Genomic DNA, 22,381 nt, shown 5'->3' with positions numbered 1-22,381 from the left:
AAAAAGATAGAGCTACAAAATGAAAAAGAAACTCCTTAAGTTAAAATAAAAAGTAAAAACAACTAGCACATACATCCTGTAAGTGCTAAAACATTTGTTTATTTTCTTGAGTGAATAAATGTTTACAAGATGTATAATAAAAGTTTTACACTACTACATTGATATTTCATGTAGGTAGTAATAAATCCACGTATTTTTTCCTTAAATCCATTTTGTATCCCTTACTCATATCAATCCAATTTTTGCTACACTTTTATAACTGACATTTAGCCATAAACAACTGACACGTAAATATTGCAACCCCGCATAACGCCTCCGTTAAGCTATCTTTCTCATACAGGGTTTGTGGCATTTAATTTGCAGCACCATATCCTGAAGCAATTATTCCTGAACATTTTCGTGCGATGATATTTGGAAAAATTCAGGAATACTTCCATTCATATATCAAGCCTGACCCGATTCCCTTTCGACCTGAAACCCCAAGAGAGCACTTTGTTTTTAGGGGCCACACGACAAGTTTTGTTCCAAAAAGAAATGGAATCAAAATGACACAATCGGCTTTTCTACTCTCGTTGAGTTGTAAAAGGATTGGTATGTTATGTAAGATGGGGTCATGCTTTTATCTTCTATTCTTTTAGTTCCTTTCATTCTCTTATTTGCTTTCACTTGATGACATTACGTTTAAAGAATGGCAGGATTTAGTGCCATCTAGTATTTTGGAGTATTAGGCTATTTGCTTCAAATTATCATTCCATATACTTATATAACATACTATTTTCTGTGCCCTATATATTACAAATGAATACGATAGTATGTCTTTATATATGCCTTCTTGTTTCTCTGTACCGCCAACTTTCATTTCCATTTCATCATCATTTCTCAATTTTTTCAGATACTTCTCATTACGTCTTTTAAGTACCAAACTTAAGGATCGTTCTTTGATATGAGAGGCATCATTATTAGTAGAGGCATTATTATTCTTTGATTCTTATAGGAATGGTCTCATCGACCAAATCCCACTTATTTTACCTTCAATTGCAAGTTAAGAGTTTTCGATTCCTTTTCATTCGAATTATTCGATTCTGCAAGTGCTGGTTCTTTGCTTACAATACAATAGGCTACACATTTTTCGAAGTATTCATTACGAAAAAATTTCCATCTTTTTCTACGGGCTATACAAGAAAACCATTTCTTTTCTTTTCAATAATCTTTCTCCGAATGCAATATTGGCAACAACCATTCTTAGAATTTGGATTTAAGGCTTAGGAGTAGCACCTCGCAGTAGCATTCTGAATATAGAATTAATAGGTTGGACGGCAGGATTGAAGAAAGAAGCTGGAAGACAGGTATGATATATGCTAAAAAAAGAATGCGACTAAGGGCCGAAGGATCGCTGCAAACACCCATAAGTGATCTCTACTCTGAAGGTACAACTGATAAAAAGAAAACAAATTATAAAAAGCGTACAGTATTTATTTTTTTGTAAAAAAAACAAAAATGCAGTTAACGCAGTAATTAAAAAAATAATGTACAAATAACTAAGGACTAAGTCAGTTCTGCAGATAATTTAAAATCAAATGTTAAGAATCAAGAGGTATGCCTACGTTTAATAACTTAACATAATTTCAAGTTTTAAAAACAATTTCTTTCTTTTTAGCACATACGAGCTTATTAATAATTTTACGTTTACAATGTATTGATTCTAATTTGCATATTATATATATTTAAGTTGATAAAGTCTAATAAACATTTAATTCTTAATGATTATCTGCTCTACAAAACTAATCATTAAACATAGCGTGAAAAATCCTGACGCTATTTTTTTGGGGGGACGGAGAGAGAGAGAGAGAGAGAGAGAGAGAGAGAGAGAGAGAGAGAGAGAGAGAGAGAGAGAGAGAGAGAGAGAGAAACTAAATTGCATTGGATTATGAATTTTAGGACCACGTACAGGCTCAAAGAATTGCATACTAATAAATGGAAAAGAAAAAAATGACTACCGTTTGAGGAGGCTTCAGAAGTAAACTAATTAAAGAGAATTTTACTCCATTTTGTAAAATGGAATTATGATAATTGATATACCAGTATTCTGATATTCTATTCATAAAGGACGTGCAATCTATACAAATTCTCTTAATATCAATCGTGAATTTGTGTATATCACAACGCATACGCACATTCACACACACACACTCTCTCTCTCTCTCTCTCTCTCTCTCTCTCTCTCTCTCTCTCTCTCTCTCTCTCTCTCTCTCTCTCTCCCTCATACACATACATACATATGTATATATATATATATATATATATATATATATATATATATATATATATATATATATATATATATATATATATATATATATATATATATATGTATATATATATATATATATATATATATATATATATATATATATATATATATATATATATATATATATATATATATATATATATATATATATATATATATATATACATACATACATACATATATATATATATATATATATATATATATATATATATATATATATATGTATGTATATATATACTATATATGGTTTAGGAGTGGGAAAAACTGTGTAAAATTTCAAAGCAATTCCCATATGGAAGGTCTGAAGTCATCTGCATGACCAGCATTGAGATACCAGAGCTCTGGCCTCCGTCAACATTTTTTTTTTTCTTTTTTTTTTTTTTTTTTTGACGAGGGCCCTTCTTTCCTCTCGTGTGTGTGATAACTTGATCTGTGGATATTGGCTTAATTAGAAAGTCTTTTAAGATATTCGATGATCAATCTATCTTGTGAAAATATTTTAATTCTTTCATTCTACCTTTTTTTTTTTTTTTTTTTTTTGTAACATTCTCCTATCTATTCTTAAACTGTTGGACAAAAACTTGCGGTCTAATGAATTTCTCCTTTCCCTATCTGGGTATTGATTTATTGTACCTTCCTGTACGTAGTAATAGGTATGGATTTAATAATAACAGTTTTGCGTTATCCACCATAAGCTTCAATACTACACAGTAATATAGAAGTTTTATTCCAGCCGTGACTAGATTGTGCCATGAGCTTCTTAATCAAGCAGTTAAATCGATGGAATTTCAGAAGTTCAAACATGAAGCGAATGTTCTAGATTAAACTGGCCGACATAAGTGTCTGTAGTTGATAAATGACATATCTATTTCAATGTTACTACTGATATTAAATTATGCTATATTATCGATTCATTACTTTTTATACAGTAAGCCCTTGAGCTTATAGTATTCTTGTTTTACAATTAAGGTTGTACCTTATATAATAATAATAATAATAATAATAATAATAATAATAATAATAATAATAATAATAATAATAATAATAATAATAATAATAACAACGAAGTAGTTTTCCATGTGATCATGTACTGCTATTCAACCATGGCTTCTAAGCATTGTCCAACTGAAGTGAGTGTTGGCCGAAATGGTAAAATGTCTGTCAGCTTATTGTCCCTAATGGAGTAGGTTGGAATTCTCAATTTAGTTGAGAAAATAGAGAAAGTCTTTTTCTGAAGTCAGCAGCTTGCATGGAATGAACGAGCTCCCTTGGCTTCTTTCATTGCTAAAGTCAGTATAATAGCACGTGACAGTGTTTTGGCGAAAGCTCAAAATGCAGTGAATTTATGGATTGAAGATATGGCCAAGAGAAGAACACAGATTAACTCCCGTATGTTGCAACAGAAGGTCTTAGATCTCCATAAATTCTCCAATAGCGTCAATTTATGTTCTGGTAAAGAAATAAAACCATTTGCAGCAGGTAAGGTATGGGCTTTTATATTCAAGAGGGGCTATAGTTCGAAATATAATGATATTACGAAAAAAATCAGAAATTGCGCATCAAAAGGCATCAACTGTATATCTATCAGTGTTAAAAAAAAAAAAAAAAAAAAAAAAAAATAAGGCCAATACAATCTGATTCAAGTGTTCAACTGTGATGAGACTAGGACTTTTTTGATAGGCCTGTAGGATATATATTCAATAAAGACCAAATCAGTCATGCAGGTTCAATGCCCAGAAGGATCGGTTGACCTTAGGTTAAGGCATTTTTATTTCTCTAAGAACCTGTCTGTCTTGAAAGAAAAGTACGAACAAATGCTTTCCGTTTTCAAGGAAAATAATTCCTATACCTTGCTCATTGTTATTCTCTTTTAACAGGAATTCAAATAATGATTCTTTCCTGAAGAGAATGCATACCCTGATATGCTATGGCCGCAATTTAAGGCAATTGCTGATTTTCAGCAATGCTCCCTGACATTCCAAGATATATTCACGGGAAATGAAAGTATGCATGTCGAATTTCTCCTACAAAACACAACCTCACTCTTACAGACTCTTGATCAAGGCATCACAAGTGTGTAAAAGCCTCCTAAACTTGGCCGATAACATCATTGACTTTATAAATAAAAGATATAATGATGTACATACAGCACTGTACCTATAACGAAGTAAATGTGTTTTCCTTTTAATAAATCGTGCTATGTATGTATACATCATAAGAGACCCTACAGAATGTCAGGAGAATTCGTATAAAACACGATTGAAATTCCATTTTCCGTGAAATAGTAAATTCCTTAATTTAATTTTTTCTCCTATTCAGAACGTACGCAACTACACTTTTTAATATACAAAAGATGTTTAATGTTGATCTTTTTGAAAACTCAAAGGAAAATTCCTGAAAATCCTCCGACATAAAGGATACGAAAATCGTATGTAATAATGACTGGCTGAATACGAAACTAGAATGTATTACAATACTTATAAAGCACGTGATGAGTTCATACTTCAATTCGTAAGAGAAAACATACCACCTACACTATATTACAGTAGGAATAAAATTTGTCAACAAAATCCTGAGCGTGAGGCTGACATGAATCCCTCTGGACTTAAATAGTTTATATATATATATATATATATATATATATATATATATATATATATATATATATATATATATATATATATATATATATATATATATATGTATAATATAAATATATGTCTCGCAGGAATTTTATACAGGAGAGGGGGTTCCCAGCCCCCTTGTCCCGTCCCTTTTAGTCGCCTCTTACGACACGCAGGGATAACGTTGGCGCTATTCTAATTTTCATATGCCCCCGCGGCCACAGGGGGCATTTAGAAGTAGAAGGATGGATGTATTGGCTTTGTGTGAGACAAAGATGAAAGGAAAAGGTGAAGTGATGTTTGGTGAAATGTCTGGTAGAGTGTCTGGGATTGAAAGGGGAAGAGCGAGAGAGGGTGTGGCGTTATTGCTGAGTGAATGGATGACAGGTAAAGTAGTGGAATGTGGAATGGAAGGAGATATCATCTAGGTTAATGTGGGTAAGGGTTAGGTTGGGTAGGGAATGTTGGGCGTTTGTCAGTGCGTATGGGCCAGGTAGTGAGAAAAGTGAAGAAGAGCGGAATGAGTTCTGGAATGAATTAACTAGGTGTGTAGAAGGACTGGGTAGAAGGAATTATGTAGTTGTTATGGGTGACTTAAATGCTAGAGTGGGCGCTGGAGAGGTAGAAGGTGTCATTGGGAAGTATGGCGTACCAGGTGAAAATGAGAGTGGTGAGAGACTGGTAGACGTGTGTTGAACAAGAGATGGTAATAAGTGCTAGCTTCTTTAAAAAGAAAGATAAAAATAAGTATACATGGGTAAGAGTGGCAAATGGAAGAGTAGTAGAAAGGGCATTAATGGATTATGTGTTGATAACTAAAAGAATGTTTGGAAGATTGAAAGACGTGCACGTGTTTAGGGGTATGGCTAACGGTATGTCTGATCATTTTTTGGTGGAAGGAAAATTAGTTGTAGCAAAAGAGTGGGGGAATAGAGTAGGTGGATGTAAAAGGGAGGTAGTGAGGATTAAAGAGCTAATAAAAAGGGGGAAAAAGTAAATATCAGGAAAGGTTGAAAATGGCATATGACGAGGTGAGAGTAAGAGAAACTGGTAATTTAGAGGAGTGGAAGTTAGTAAAAGAAAATTTTGTTGGGATTGCAAGTGATGTATGTGGCAAGAAGGTTGTTGGAGGCAGCATGAGGAAGTGCAGTGAATGGTGGAATGAAGGAGTGAAGGTAAAAGTGGAAGAGAAAAAGAGGGCTTTTGAAGAATGGCTGCAGAGTAATAGTATAGAGAAGTATGAAAAATATAGAGAGAAAAAGGTGGAAGTAAAGCGCAAGGTACGTGAGGCAAAGAGGGCAGCTGACCTGAGGTGGGGTCAGGGATTGGGTCAGTCATATGAAGAGAATAAGAAGAAGTTTTGGAAAGAAGTGAAGAGAGTAAGGAAGGCTGGCGCAAGAATTGAAGAGACAGTGAAAGATGGAAATGGAAGGTTGTTAAAAGGAGAGGAGGCAAGGAAAAGGTGGGCGGAATATTTTGAAAGTTTGCTGAATGTTGAGGATAATAGGGAGGCAGATATAATTGCTGTTCCAGGTGTTGAGGTGCCAGTGATGGGAGATGAGAATGAGAGAGATTACAATAGATGAAGTGAGGAGAGCACTAGATGAAACGAGAGTAGGAAAAGCATCTGGTATGGATAGTGTGAAAGCTGAGATGTTGAAGGAAGGGAGTGTGACTGTACTTGAATGGTTGGTGAGAGATGTGTTTTGTGTTGTCAATGGTACCAGTAGATTGGGTTTGTGCATGTATTGTACCACTATATAAGGGTAAGAGAGATGTGCATGAGTGTTGTAATTCAAGAGGTATTAGTTTGTTGAGTGTAGTTGGAAAAGTGTATGGTAGAGTATTGATTTATAGGATTAAGGATAAAACAGAGAATGCAATCTTAGAAGTACAGGGTGGTTTTAGAAAAGGTAGGGGTTGTATGAATCAGATTTTTACAGTTAGGCAGATATGCGAGAAATATTTAGCAAAAGGTAAGGAGGTGTATGTTGCGTTTATGGATCTGGAGAAAGCATATGATAGAGTTGATAGGGAAGCAATGTGGAATGTGATGAGGTTATATAGAGTTGGTGGAAGGTTGTTGCAAGCAGTGAAAAGTTTCTACAAAGGTAGTAAAGCATGTGTTAGAATAGGAAATGAAGTGAGTGATTGGTTTCCGGTGAGAGTGGGGCTGAGACAGGGATGTGTGATGTCGCCGTGGTTGTTTAACTTGTATGTTGATGGAGTGGTGAGAGAGCTGAATGCTCGAGTGCTTGGACGAGGATTAAAACTGGTAGGCGAGAATGACCATGAATGGGAGGTAAATCAGTTGTTGTTTACGGATGATACTGTACTGGTAGCAGACACAAAAGAGAAGCTTGACCGACTAGTGACAGAATTTGGAAAGGTGTGTGAGAGAAGGAAGTTGAGAGTTAATGTGGGTAAGAGTAAGGTTATGAGATGTACGAGAAGGGAAGGTGTTGCAAGGTTGAATGTCATGTTGAATGGAGAGTTACTTGAGGGGGTGAATCAGTTTAAGTACTTGGGGTCTATTGTTGCAGCAAATGGTGGAGTGGAAGCAGATGTACGTCAGAGAGTGAATGAAGGTTGCAAAGTGCTGGGGGCAGTTAAGGGAGTAGTAAAAAATAGAGGGTTGGGAATGAATGTAAAGAGAGTTCTATATGAGAAAGTGATTGTACCAACTGTGATGTATGGATCGGAGTTGTGGGGAATGAAAGTGATGTAGAGACAGAAATTGAATGTGTTTGAGATGAAGTGTCTAAGGAGTATGGCTGGTGTATCTCGAGTAGATAGGGTTAGGAACGAAGTGGTGAGGGAGAGAACGGGTGTAAGAAATGAGTTAGCGGCTAGAGTGGATATGAATGTGTTGAGGTGGTTTGGCCATGTTGAGAGAATGGAAAATGGTTGTGTGCTAAAGAAGGTGATGAATGCAAGAGTTGATGGGAGAAGTACAAGAGGAAGGCCAAGGTTTGGGTGGATGGATGGTGTGAAGAAAGCTCTGGGTGATAGGAGGATAGATGTGAGAGAGGCAAGAGAGCGTACTAGAAATAGGAATGAATGGCGAGCGATTGTGACGCAGGTCCAGTAGGCCCTGCTGCTTCCTCCGGTGCCTTAGATGACCGCGGAGGTAGCAGCAGTAGGGGAGTCAGCATTATGAAGCTTCATCTGTGTTGGAAATGTGGGAGGTTGGGCTGTGGCACCCTAGCAGTACCAGCTGAACTCGGTTGAGTCCCTGATTAGGCTGAAGGAACATAGAGAGTAGAGGTCCCCTTTTTGTTTTGTTTCATTGTTGGTGTCGGCTACCCCCCAAAATTGAGGGAAGTGCCTTGGTATATGGATGGATGGATAAATATATATATATATATATATATATATATATATATATATATATATATATATATATATATATACTATATATATATATATGTGTGTGTGTGTGTGTGTGTGTGTGTGTGTGTGTGTGTGTGTGTGTATAAGAGTATTCAAGGATTAATGGTTGAAACGTAAAATAAACTGAAAAGTTCAACAATGAAAAAAAAATACACCATTTTTTCTCAAGGGTGCTTGATCTCATTGGCTCAAGACTTGAAAAATTATATAATAAGGTAATTATTCAGGTTTGTTGCTCTTAACTGAGTAATTTGAAAGCTGAATTTCAGCAATAAAAAGAAAAAGTAAAACCACAGAAAAGGTCGTATCGAAACTATCCAGTTCAAAATCAAATGGATTTCATTTATTCGTGATCTTGAATATTTTTTTTTTTCTTCAAAGATCAATATGTTAAACATGTTGGAAATGTTTAACTTTATATAAAGCTTCAACAAAACAAATTCAAGAAAATGTTTGGAAGATTTTATCTTAACGAGATAATGAGATCATAGCAATGTTGTCTACTGCTTTTGCAAGTCCAGTATCTATATTTTGTTACAGATTTTTTTTTTTTTTTCGAATTGGCCATCGTTGAACAACTATGCTATGAGTATGAAAATGTTCCTCTCTTTGGTTCGATGTCCGATGTATCATTAGTTTACTGTTGTATAAAGCATATTCAGCAATAAAAAAAAAGTCAAATGCGTTAAAAAATAACAAGAAAATCAACAATTGCCGGTCTGTGAAAGCAAAATCACAAAAATGTCAGTAATAAGCATCCAAAATCAAGTGGATTTTGAACCCAGTCTGAAGTAAAACGTAAAAATGACACATAAAGGCAGGACGCAAGGCATACATTGTATGAAAAATAGATATAAACATGTAGACAATAGGACAAAAGAATAAACTTGAACTCAAAGTCCTCCCAGGATGGTATGATAATCTTTCCTGGCTAGTGCAGAAAAAAACAAGTTGGAGAAACAAAAAATTGCTCTCGCTTTCTCGGAAACATAAACAGTGCTTTTGCTTTGTGGTTAAGCAAACACACCATAAAGAGGATGATGCTAAAAAAGAAAAAAAAAATTACAAGCGAGGGAAAAGGAATCAAGTAACTGAATATTACTTTCCTTGAAATATTCAACTTTTGCAACACACATGTATTCCAGAAATTGTCTGTACGTTTTTTTGAAAAGATAAAAATCAAACAATAATGAAAGACATATACCCATAAATGTGCTATCATTTCCACAGATATTAAGAAAATTTACCAATAATCTACCATATTTCTAATAACATTGTGGCCCGTCCCGACAAAAAAAAAATAAATAAATAAATAAAATAATAATAAGTTCAGGCCTTTTTAGCAGAAACAGCAGCACTGTCCACACTAGTCCATAAGAAAATAATGAACAAGGTAAAGATAAAAGAAAACAAGGACAGGGTCGTTTACATAAGTGAATTCAGCTCTGAAAAAATCTTTTCCATTGTATTCGAATTTGATCTCCAGCAACAAAAATATTTATTAAGATTTTATTAGCTAATTGAGAAACCCAAAATTATGGCGAGTTATTTGGTAAACAATATCTAAATATATATAGAAATTAAACAAAGATAAATTAATCACCGTTAAAGGCTCTCTCAGATGAGCAAAAATTTCAGTTTTAATGAAGTAAAAATATTGTATAAATTATATATTTGTTCAAAGTCTCTGTATCAGTGCTTTAGCTCAAAAATAGAAAAGTCTTTACCTGTCCGATGTCGTCCCCTCTGAAGCAAGGGAATAATATATATATATATATATATATGTGTGTGTGGGTGTGTGTGTGTGTGCGTGTATATATATAAGTATATATGTATATATATTCATATGTGTATATATATACATATATATATATATATATATATGCCTGTGTGTGCGTGTATACATATATATATATATATATATACAGTATATATATACAGTATATATATATATATATATGTATATATATATACACATATATACATATTTAAATATATATATATATATATATATGCGTATATATATATATATATATGTATGTATGTACGTATATATGTATATATATATACATCTACCACAAGTGGGATTTAATATTGTATTCAATTTGGGGTATATACAGTATATCCACTGAAAGCTCATTGTACATAGTATATTCCCGTCGAATACAGGAATCTAGACTTAGACTCCACCATACACCACGATAACTTATTAATAGCTTTATATCAAGTGGTTATCTATGATGATTATTTGTCACCAGACATGTGTGTGTATATATATATATATATATATACAGTATATGTATGTGTGCGTGTGTGTACATGCATATATATATATATATATATACATATATATATATATATATATACAGTATATATATGTGTGCGTGTGTGTACATGCATATATATATGTGTATATATGTATATATATATATATATATGATATAAATATGTATATACAGTATATATATATATATATATATATCTTCCACCAAATGGGATATAATATCGAACTTAATCAGTGGTATATATATCCACTGAAAATTCTATCCAAGTCCACTGTATAAAGTATATTCCTGTCGAATTCAGGAATCTATACTTAGCATCCACAATACATCATGATAGCTTTGTAACAAGTAGTTATCGATGATGATGATTCGTCATTAGACATGGGTCCAAGTGCAAGTACTTATACTTGGACTTGGCCCTAAATACAAAATTTTGAGTACTTTTAATTGTACTTATTATTTTAAGATTCAATGTACTTGGACATATAATTGTAATTGGGGAACAAGTACTTAAAAAAAATCTAGTACTTTTAAGTATTTAAAAAAAATACATTACATACTTAGTAATTGTATAACAAAAACTACACTATTACTGACAATAACTTGACTATAATGCGTGAAGTTTTCGTTATAATGTATTATTTATGTCAATAATAATGATCTATTAAGCTTAATTAAAATCATTTAACTTCACCTGCTGTGTATCAACAGAATATCAATTTTCATCCAATCAATTCGTGAATGAACCTACAACAACCTGTTCTCTTCCTGTCTGCATTTGCAAGCATCGTGATTAGTTATGTACTGTACAGTGTTTAGTATTTCAGTTGCCGTCATTCATAGCAGTGCTAGTGTCGTTATGGTATCACCTATGGAATCGGTCATATGGAGCCACTTCAAGTTAGCAGAGGATACCTCTGGCACATTCAAGGCAATCTACAAGGAGTGTGATTGTGGTATATCATTCTCCAGAAAGGTTTGGATGGTGCACCAAACTTGGCGCTTATGAACAAAACGTTCTTGGTGACATGCTAAAAAATTTATAAGGCATTTGAGGAGACCACTGACTGTGCCTAAAGACAAAACTCTGTTCCCTCTAGCCTAGTCATTCCATGTGTGTGAGGGTCAAGTTTCACTTAAAGAAAATACAATCCAGGTATAACAATGGTTTGTTATTTGGGTTGAAGAGGTCATTACAGGAACGCCTCCAGGCATATGAAGAATGTAAAATATATGAGATGACAACCATTTTTTATCCAAGATTTAAATTAGATTGGTAGTCCGAAGAAGAGGAAAAGGTAAATATACAGTCTTAATCACAGCCCAGTTTATGGCCAAAGATACTATAGCTCATGCAAGCAGGGATCCTGTCACAGACCATACAGAAGGTACACTAGTACCTAGTTCAACTGAACAAAATAGGAAAGAACTGTTCAGTTTTATGGGTAACCCAGTTCGACAATCATCAGATGTACCACAGATTCAGGAGTCTATCAATATTGAATATAAAGATACCTGAGTCAGCCATGTATTTCAGAAGAGGGAGAGAGAGAGAGATGTGCTAGCACACTGGAAGTACCAAAGAGAACCCTTTTCAACACTTGCTAAGATGGCACAAAAGTACTTATCAGTCCCTTCTTCTTCTGCCCCAATAGAAAGGATTTTCAATATTGCAGGAAATTTTTTTCACCAGAACAGATGACGTCTTACTGACAAGAATTTTGAGTCTGTTATGTTTGCAAAGTGCAATGATAAATCCAACAAGCAGATAAAAGAGGAATGGCACTAATCATATCAAAGAGAGAAATATAATTTTGTTTAGAACTTTTCTGAAAGTATAATTTTGTCTAAAGTATTTTGAACAACTTAATTTTGTTTAAAATATTTTTGAACAACATAATTTTGTTTAAATTATTCTGAACAGCATCATATGTATTTTTACTTGTGTTATAGTGTTAAAAATAACACTGTAAAATTCAATTAGAAAAAAATCGATTACCCCACCTATGGGAGACCAATTTAGATAAGTTGTTCTTTTAGGCCCGATGGGCTAAGGTTCACTTACTTATACTAAGAGAACTACTTAGGGATATCCATTTGGAAGGCTTCTCTTTATGCTGGGATCACAGTTGGGCAATGGCAATGCGGTGAGATGTTGATTTTAGCAAAATTTTGAGCATATCGCCACACATCCCCATTCATCCTGGGTGTGTTTCGAGCCAAATCCTACGGACCGATATGAGCGTCGTCATGGTGCGCAATACATACTGGGATGCTACACGCCATCGCAACACTAGCTGTCAAAATGAAACCGGCTCCATTTGTTCGGCTAGTGTGCGATGATGATCGGGCATCTGCGATACAATGAGTGCAAGGAGATAACGCATCGCATTATTCTTGTTCTTTTACACCGTTATTGCTAACCTAATCGCCTTTCAAAACTATATATGCGATATATCTATGGGAGATGTGGCAACATGCATCACTATGCATGCGTTCAGTGCTGGTATGTAAAGTGGGAGAGAGAGAGAGAGAGAGAGAGAGAGAGAGAGCTCATTGAAGTAGATGGACGACATAGAAAACAAATAAGAAATAGTTGGTCAAATGCTCTTAAGCAGTTATGACTTGACAGAGAGAGAGAAAGAGAGAGAGAGAGAGAGAGAGAGAGAGAGAGAGAGAGAGTGGAGTGCCATTATAATCTAGGAGAGAGAGAGAGAGAGAGGAGAGAGAGAGAGAGAGAGAATACTTTGTCATATTCGAAATGAAATACGAAGCCGGAACATCGAAACAAATGTAATATATTTAGGAGGAAACAAACTTTTGTTTTTCCTATATAAAATACATTAGTGGAATGGTGGAAAACTTTTATATGTGGGAGTTCCGTGGATCACGCATGCAGCGACCCGTATTGCAAAGATCACTACCGCAAAGTGCCCAACTAATTGAGATGTCACAACTTGCCCGCTGGGTGGGGATGATGGGATCTTATATACAGCGGTGTATTATTATTATTATTATTATTAAATGCTTCCCCATGTATTGCCCTTATTGCTCTAAGCCTGCAGTGTGCACCTTCCCTGATCGCCTACTCCACATTATGAGTCGTGCGTACCGCGGTGTCCCGCGTTCCGAAAAATATATATGCTGAAATATCGCCTGAAAGCGCCTGCGATATTCAAATTTTCGGGATTTTTCCATATCGCCTCTGATCGCCAAGTGTGATCCAAGCTTTACAAACATTGCTACAGCATAACATCACATTTTCTTTCCAATAGATATTTGCATGGAAATTTTCATTAGAAATTTGCTACCGATTTTAAATCAAAAGATATCACATATAACAATGGAAAATCTTGTGAAATGTATTTGTATTTGTACTCAAGTACATTGCCAAGTAATTGGACTTGGACAAATCTTCTGTACTAGTACTTGTACGTACACTTTTTCTCAGTACTTGTACTTGTCCACAAGTACAGTCTCACGTATTTGTACCCATTCCTGTTTTCACTAACACGCATGACTTTGATAGATGTAAATATCAACATCATAATCTTGAATGCGACAGGAGTATGTACAGAACTTGGAATAAACTTACCGAGCCAGAAGCATTTATCATAAAATATCATACTGGATATATATTTCCAATTTTTAATTCGATATTAAATCGTAATTGTAGTTGATATTTATACCGTATATATCAAGTCACGTGTGTAAGTGACAAATAATCATATATATATATATATATATATCTATCTATCTATCTATATATATATATATATATATATACGCATACACACATACCCGCACAAACAAATGCACATCTGCAAAAGCATATATATATATATATATATATACATAAATTATATATATATATATACTTATATAAAAGTATTTGTGCATATTTGTATGTCTATATATGCGCATATATATATATATAATATATATATGTATATATATATATATATATATAAATTATATATATATACTTATATAAAAGTATTTGTGCATATTTGTATGTCTATATATGCGCATATATATATATATATATATTACATAGATACATATATATATATATATATATACAGTATATATATATATATATATATAAATATATATGTGTGTGTGTGTATTTATGCTTTTGCATATGTGCATTTGTTTGCAAAATATCGTACAATTCGTGAAAAATATGTAATAATAGTATATATACCTGTAAAATGATGATAAAGTTTGAAATTTTTATTTGTTATACTTTTTATCAAACGACACTAAATGTTCTGTAAATATAAAGAACATTAATTACCTGCCGCTTATATTTGTCTTAGCCTTTGGTTGCTAAAGTGCAACCTCTGTATATTGGTCTTCCACAGACCAGAATTCACTACCCTGTGCTTGTGGGCAAAATCAATGATATTTTCACTTATTTATCATGGTGAATCATAGAGGACATCAGAATCTCCGCTAAAGTTTGGAGAAGGAAAAGTCCTGTCACCGAACGTAAAGTTCGAGATATATGAAAAGGCCTTAGAACCAACTCGACTTATCTCTAAGGCAGTTTGGATGTTTGACGCATATCAGAAAACGTGGAACCTCTGAAGAGGAATTACTCCCGCTAGAGAGTTATTGGGTCCTTTCACTGTCCAGACTGTGTTTCATTGTCTCCCACTCTCTGGTTACGGGTCATTTCATATTTGCCGACACATACACAGAATAGCCCAGCCTATTCTTTACACATTCTGCTCTTTCCTCATACATTTGACAACCCTGAAATTATCAAACAATTCTTCTTCTCAGGAAGTTAACTATTGCACTGTAATTGTTCAGTGGCTACTTTCCTCTTGGTAAGGGTAAAAGAGACTCTTTAGCTATGGTAAGCAGCTCTTCTAGGAGAAGGACACTCCAAAATCAAACCATTGTTCTCTAAAGTTGCGCGGTGCCATAGCCTTTGTAGCATGGTCTACCACTGTCTTGGATTAGAGATAGCTTGATTGACGGTACATTCGGGCACACTATTCTATCTTATTTTCTTTCTCTTGTTATTTTGAAGTTTTTGTAGTTTATATATGAAAGATTTATTTTAATGTTGTTATTGCTCTTGAAATTCTCTTGTTGCTTATTTCCTAATTTCTTTTCCAAATTGGACTATTTTCCTTGTTGGAGCCCTTTGGCTTATACCATCCTGCTTTCCCAACTAGGGTTGTTGCTTAGTAAATAACAACAACAACAACAACAATAATAATAATAATAATAATAATAATAATAATAATAATAACAATAATAATAATACTCGTCATGTGGGGTTTAGGTAAAAAAAAAAAAGGTTGAAAGGATGAAGAAATTAATGAGGGGAAGTTTGAGAATAATTTTTGTATAATTCAAAAGTTTTAGAGGGAAAGTTTAGTGTCTAATGACAACAGAAATATTAGAATGGTGAAGATTAATCATCCAGGGAGTTTGTGACTTTGTTCAACATCATGAGTAACATTTAAGGGTACAGTAGAAATACTGCTCACCTCATTTGCTTTCTACATTAGCATATAAAGTCTATGACGCTTTGAAGTATCTAGTGCATGGGGTTTTCCTTAATTTAAGTCTTAAAATACGAGAGATAACAAACACAGATAGATACACACACACACACACACACACACACATATATATATATATATATGCGTGTGTGTGTTTGTGTGCGTGTATATATATATATATATATAGATGTATATATATGTGTGTGTGCGTGTTTATGTGCTTTTGTGTGCGAGCGTGCGTGTGTTTGCATGCGTGTGCATGTGCGTCTGTGCTCCTGTACCGGTGTTTGTGTACGTGTATTTCTCAAATCATTCATATGAATCAAACACAGAGCTCTACATGACTAAGAAATTAGTAGTATTGGATGAAAAGATAACAACAATAAAAGATAATGTCAATGAAAAAGCAGATAGAAAGTGTTAATCAACGAATACAAACATAAACACGAGTTGTTCTGTTATTAAAGTAATATATTTCACATATTCATGAGCGGGAGCTCTTGTCTTTCCATTATTCAGAGCGCTAACTGAAGTTTATTCTCGTGATAAACTGCCAAAGTTCATAAACATCGTGTTGCTGGTTGATGGCTGGTCATTAAGTATCACTAACCTATCCAGGTCAACGCAAGTCAACTTTTACCTTAAACTACAATACAAAAGAAGGTTCAGTCTCTTACATAAAGCAAACAGAATAGTAAGAACAACAATATGGGTGGAACAATGATATTACAAAAGTAACCAAGAATCGACTGTGACTATATTCCTGATCGAGTCTACTGAGTTTGCAATTGTTTTGATTTATGTACTTAAAGTTTAAAAGAAAGCCATGAAATAAAGTATTGGTAAAAAAATGTCTATTTTACATATGCCATAAATTAGCCAACAAATAAAACGTTTCAGGGATTTGTAAGCAACATTTAAAGACAGTAAATAAAAGGACTATACACATGAAGAACGATGGGGTGTCATCCAAATCATATAATGCCACCTTGCTATTACATATATATATATATATATATATACATACATATATATATATATATATATACATACATATATTTATATATATATATATAGATGGCAACAAAGTTATGTTGCTATGGGGCACGTATACCATATGTGCTTAGTACCACTCGATCACCTACTTCCACACTCAAAGTTATGGATATTTAAAAAGAAAAAAATGTAAGTTCAAGACTAATGATAAAGTTTGTAGATAATGAAAAGGGAAATGTGACACCAAGGAAAGTAACGCCCAAATGTTAAAGTGATAAAGTGATCATATAGTGAATTAAAAGAAAGTGCAAAGTTTTAGATTTGGAATTGATGAGACACTCAGAAAATAAGGATCATAAATACTAAGGACATAAATTGCGGCTTATACGTAAAAATACAATCTGTTGGCAATAAAAGGGCTCAAATTAGAAAAAAGACACATTGAATTAAATTTTTGGAAATCGACTTTTCATAAAAAAAATATATATATATATATATATATATATATAAAATATATCTATCGCAATAGTTTTCTATCCGCCGAGAACAAATTCAAACATATTTTGGAGAAGTTCAGAATTTCCTCGTTGACATGACTGATATTGCAATAATGAAATTAGTACTGTGGATATTTCAATCATTGTGTGGATAACGCATCATATCCTAATGCTCCAGCCTTTAGTAAGTTTTTGGAATCATAACAATTGTTTAATAACATTGATTGCAACAACTTTGACTAAAAACATTGGACCTAGTTTTAAGTGATGGATTAAATGATATTGTATCAGATATTATTAGGAAGAGAAGTGCACTATACCTCCAATGTACCCGCTTATGATTTTTAGATTACCGTTACAGAAACACGCAGTGCTAAAGAAAATAAGCTTTAGAAATAAATCAATTTTTTCTCGCCGTGTATTCATTGCTGAAGTTACAGAGAAAGTAAATTATGGTATCAATATTCCCCACGGTCATGACAACCATTTTTTGTAAGGCTTTACATGCGCTGATTACCTTATAATTGTATTGTTCAAAATAGGGTGAATAAAACGGAATATGATAACATGAGTTCATTGATGTAAACTAATAACTGTTACAGATAGACCTCCTAGGTTCGATGGGGAGTCTAGAGAAAAGAAGGAGAAAGACGTAATAACAGAAAGTGGAGTCGGTTAAAAACTAAAAGTACATGGGTGGAATACCGTAAAGTGCCAATATAATTATCTATAAAGGAAGAAAACAGTGAATGCTATAAGAAAAAATCAAGGAAAGCAGCAGCAGAGAGGAAGAAGTTATAGAGGAGTGTAAGCTTCCTAAATATGCGAAGTGGTTATCATTACACCAGTTCTGAAAAGTACTCTAGATTATCAGCACTTATCATACAGACCTATTTCTAATCTAACGTTCATTTCAAAAGTGTTAGAATGTGTAATTCTTGAACAACTAGTTAGTCGTTTAGAATGAATCGAAGAATTCTCAGAAAACCATTCAGCATACAGACGAATAGATTCTAAGGATTCAGCTATATGCTATGCAAGAAACGATGGATGAGAACAAATGTGGTATCTTGACATTACTCGATCTTAGTGCTGCTTTCGATACGGTTGTGCAAGAGCTGCATCGAAATGATTTACGATCCACTGGCATTAAAAATCAAGCTTTTTTAGTATTTCAAAGAGGGCTTGGTTGCCAGAAACTATTATGCACGAATTGGAAACTCACACTTCATATGAACTATCAAGCGGAAGGGTACCCAATGAAAATGTACTATGCTCAATCTTATTTTGTATCTATATTATAGGTCTATCAAAAGTATTACAGACACATGGAGTGAAGTTTAAACTATTTGAAGATGATACAAATTTTTTTTCTCCATAAATGATATTGATGATACTCCTGAATCTTTAAACCACATTCTTACTATTGTTAGGGAATAGATGACAATCAAGTAACTAAAATTGAATTAAAAATCAAACTGAGTTTATAGTAATAGGAAAGAAAAAATTCAACTATTTGGGTGACATCAAAATAAATACTAAAAAAACCTGGTCCCCATATCTAGTAGAGTTCGTGACTTATATGTACCTCTTGGCTGAAATTTGTCTCTCATTGCAAAAATAAATCATGTATAGCAAAAGGAATCGCCCAATATCACCCAAGAAACATTGCTTTTGTAAAGAAGTATCTCGATGGATATTCTGTAAAGAGATTTGTGATTAACTGCAATATTACCAAGAATGACTGTTACTCCATCTATTACAATCTACACAAAGTGCACCTTAAGGAATTACAAATCATAATAAACAGAGAAGTGAGACTAATAAAAGGTGTCTCATCCCAAGAAAGTATTGTGTATACTACTTTGATAACAATGACTCCCGATTAAAGCCAAAATAGAGTTTAATATATATACAATGACAATTCAAGTTATCGGAACTGGAGAGCCAAAATATCTACTGGAAATTCTTACACATGCAGCCACTAAATCGTGTCGACACAAGAAGTGTTAGAGATAGCCTCAATTTATTGGAATCAAGATGTACCTCTATTGTAGATTCTAAAGCTTTCAAATATACAGCCCCAAGAAAAGATAACATGTCCCCAATAGACATCCCAAATACTGAAGATATAAAGGCTTTTGAGAAGGAACTGAAGACTTTCTTGCTTTTAAAATGCTTCGATAATGTGGATTTTAAATCAGAATACTTAAGAATGTATATGATAAACAGATCCTGTAAATTCCTGTAGTGAATAGGGTTTCCCTGTGTGGTAGGACCAGGGAAATAACCCATAAAGTAAAGTGTGTAAGGTGTGTGTGTCCATATATATATATATATATATATAGGTAAAAAAACACCCTTTAAAGTAAAGCAAGTAAAGTGTATATATATATATATATATATCTTTCAAGTAACCCTCAGCTCTCCACATCAATCGGGAGGGGGTATAGGGAGTATTCACAGTAGTCATACTTATTTATCAAAATATTTATTAGTCATTTTGTACATATAGTATACATTAGCGTATATATATATATATATATGTGTGTGTGTGTGTGTATATATATATATATATATCTACATATATACAGCATATATATATATATATATGTGTGTGTGTGTGTATACTGTTTATATAAATATATGTATATATATATATATATATATATGTATATATATACTGTTTATATAAATATATATATATATATATATTATATTCATACATATATATATATGTATATATATATTTATATATATGTATATATATACATATAACACACACGTGTATATATATATATATATATACATATATATATATATATATATCCATATAACACACACGCGCATATATATATATATACATATATATATATATATATATACATATATATAGTATATATATATGAGTTGGTAAATGCTTTCATTATATGTGTAAAGGCTTATTTCTATCGTTTTGATGATCAACTGCCTATTTATCATTTTTCGAAATGTACATTTCTTCAGAAACTGTTCACGCATCCTCCAGGTAAACCGTGACAAAAAACTAACCTTGATAGAGCAGCGGAGTCTCCATGCTTCCTCATTTCCCCGATGAGATCTTCCAAGTCCTTGATTCTGTGGTTGGCGTCGGCTTCTGCTTGCCTGAGTGTACGTACCTGCAAAGATTCTATCATTAAAAATTACTGTAACAACCAAAACGCAACGAGAATTGCTACAATTCTCTCGGATATTTTATGGAAATGCTGTAAATATTAAATTCAAAATACCTAATTCATGAAAACTAAAGGAATTAACATTATAAATTCATGGCCTCATTATTGTCGTTATTCGAAATACCCAGAAAACTTAGCCCTATTATATTAAGGGAAGGGAAAGTAAATTCTACTTTTATTGTTCATGAATTATGAATCATATTTAAAGTAGAGGCAGATGATTTTAAGCTTCACAGAAATAATGGAATATTGAGTTTCCGTCATTGAAACTTGAAATTCCTCATAAAAATAAAATCACTCAATAAATTTAAATTTTTAATGATATGAATATGAATAATGTACATATGATTAACTAACTTACTGGGTGTTATCCATTATACCAATATATTTAATTCAAATTTATATTCATAAAAGGAATAAACTTTAAGTGTTGCTGTTACTAACTTATATGGCAAAAGAAAATAAGTGAAGCTTAAAACCACTGAAAGTTATCAAAATACCTTGTTTTACATGCCCCGATTTTTGGTGTTTGAAACTGAAAGTACTTTGTAAATAGGAACCCTGAAATTTGCTATGGTACTGTTACAGCAGTACAACAAAGTGGCGACGAGGATGGTTTACAAAACATCACACTAATAATATAATGTCATTGCAGGTAGGCACAGCAGTCACCATACCTTTAGTCGCTACACTATCAACAGTAAAACCAAGAAACGACAAGAAGATGAATCGAAAATGCAGGAATGGGTGAGAAGAAGAGAGTGTACGCTAAACGAACAAGCAGGTTGGCCAGAGCACCAGCCACCCGTTGAGAAACTACCACTAGAGGGTTATGGAGTCCTTTGACAGGCCAGACAGTACTACATTGGATCCTTCTTTCTGGTTACGGTTCACTTTCCCTTTGCTTACTCATACACCGAATAATCTGGCCTATTCTTTACAATTTCTCCTCTGTTCTCATACACCTGACAACACTGAGATTACCAAACAATTCTTCTTCACCCAAGGGGTTCACTACTGCACTGTAATTGGCCAGTGGCTACTTTTCTCTTGGTCAGGGTAGAAGGGACTCTTTAGCTATGGTAAGCAGCTCTTCTAGGAGAAGGACACTCCAAAATCAAACCATTGTTCTCTTAGTCTTGGGTAGTACCATAGCCTCTGTACCATGGTCTTCCACTGTCTTGGGTTAGAGTTCTCTTGCTCGAGGGTACTCTTAGGCACGCTATTCTATCTAATTTCTCTTCCCATTGCTTTGTTAAATTATTTAAAGTTTATATGAAATATCTATTTTAACGTTACTTTTCTTAAAATATTTTATTTTCCCTTGTTTCCTTTCCTCAATGAGCTATTTTCCCTGTTGGGGCCCCTGGGCTTATAGCATCCTGCTTTTCCAATTAGGGTTGTAGCTTAGCAATTAACAATAATAATAATAATAATAATAATAATAATAATAATAATAATAATAATAATAACAATAATAATAATAGTAATAATAATTGAGTTGCAGATTCATTCACAGTTTTCAAGAAATC

General features: G+C 33.4%; 1 protein-coding gene across 7 annotated transcripts in view; it reads right to left on the bottom strand.

Moving 5' to 3' along the window:
- Positions 1-22,381, bottom strand: part of LOC137645794 (trichohyalin-like) — a 996,644-nt gene that overhangs the window by 443,123 nt on the left and 531,140 nt on the right. For all 7 annotated transcript variants that reach the window (XM_068378737.1, XM_068378740.1, XM_068378739.1 and 4 more), the window contains exon 12: positions 20,686-20,792. In XM_068378737.1, coding sequence (XP_068234838.1) covers positions 20,686-20,792 — 107 coding nt within the window. The remainder of the gene's footprint in view (positions 1-20,685; positions 20,793-22,381) is intronic.

The sequence above is a fragment of the Palaemon carinicauda genome, chromosome 8 (assembly GCF_036898095.1).
Source record: "Palaemon carinicauda isolate YSFRI2023 chromosome 8, ASM3689809v2, whole genome shotgun sequence".
NCBI lineage: Eukaryota > Metazoa > Arthropoda > Malacostraca > Decapoda > Palaemonidae > Palaemon > Palaemon carinicauda.
The sequence above is the reverse complement of the archived record's forward strand: the minus strand, read 5'-3'. Positions and strand labels throughout refer to the sequence as shown.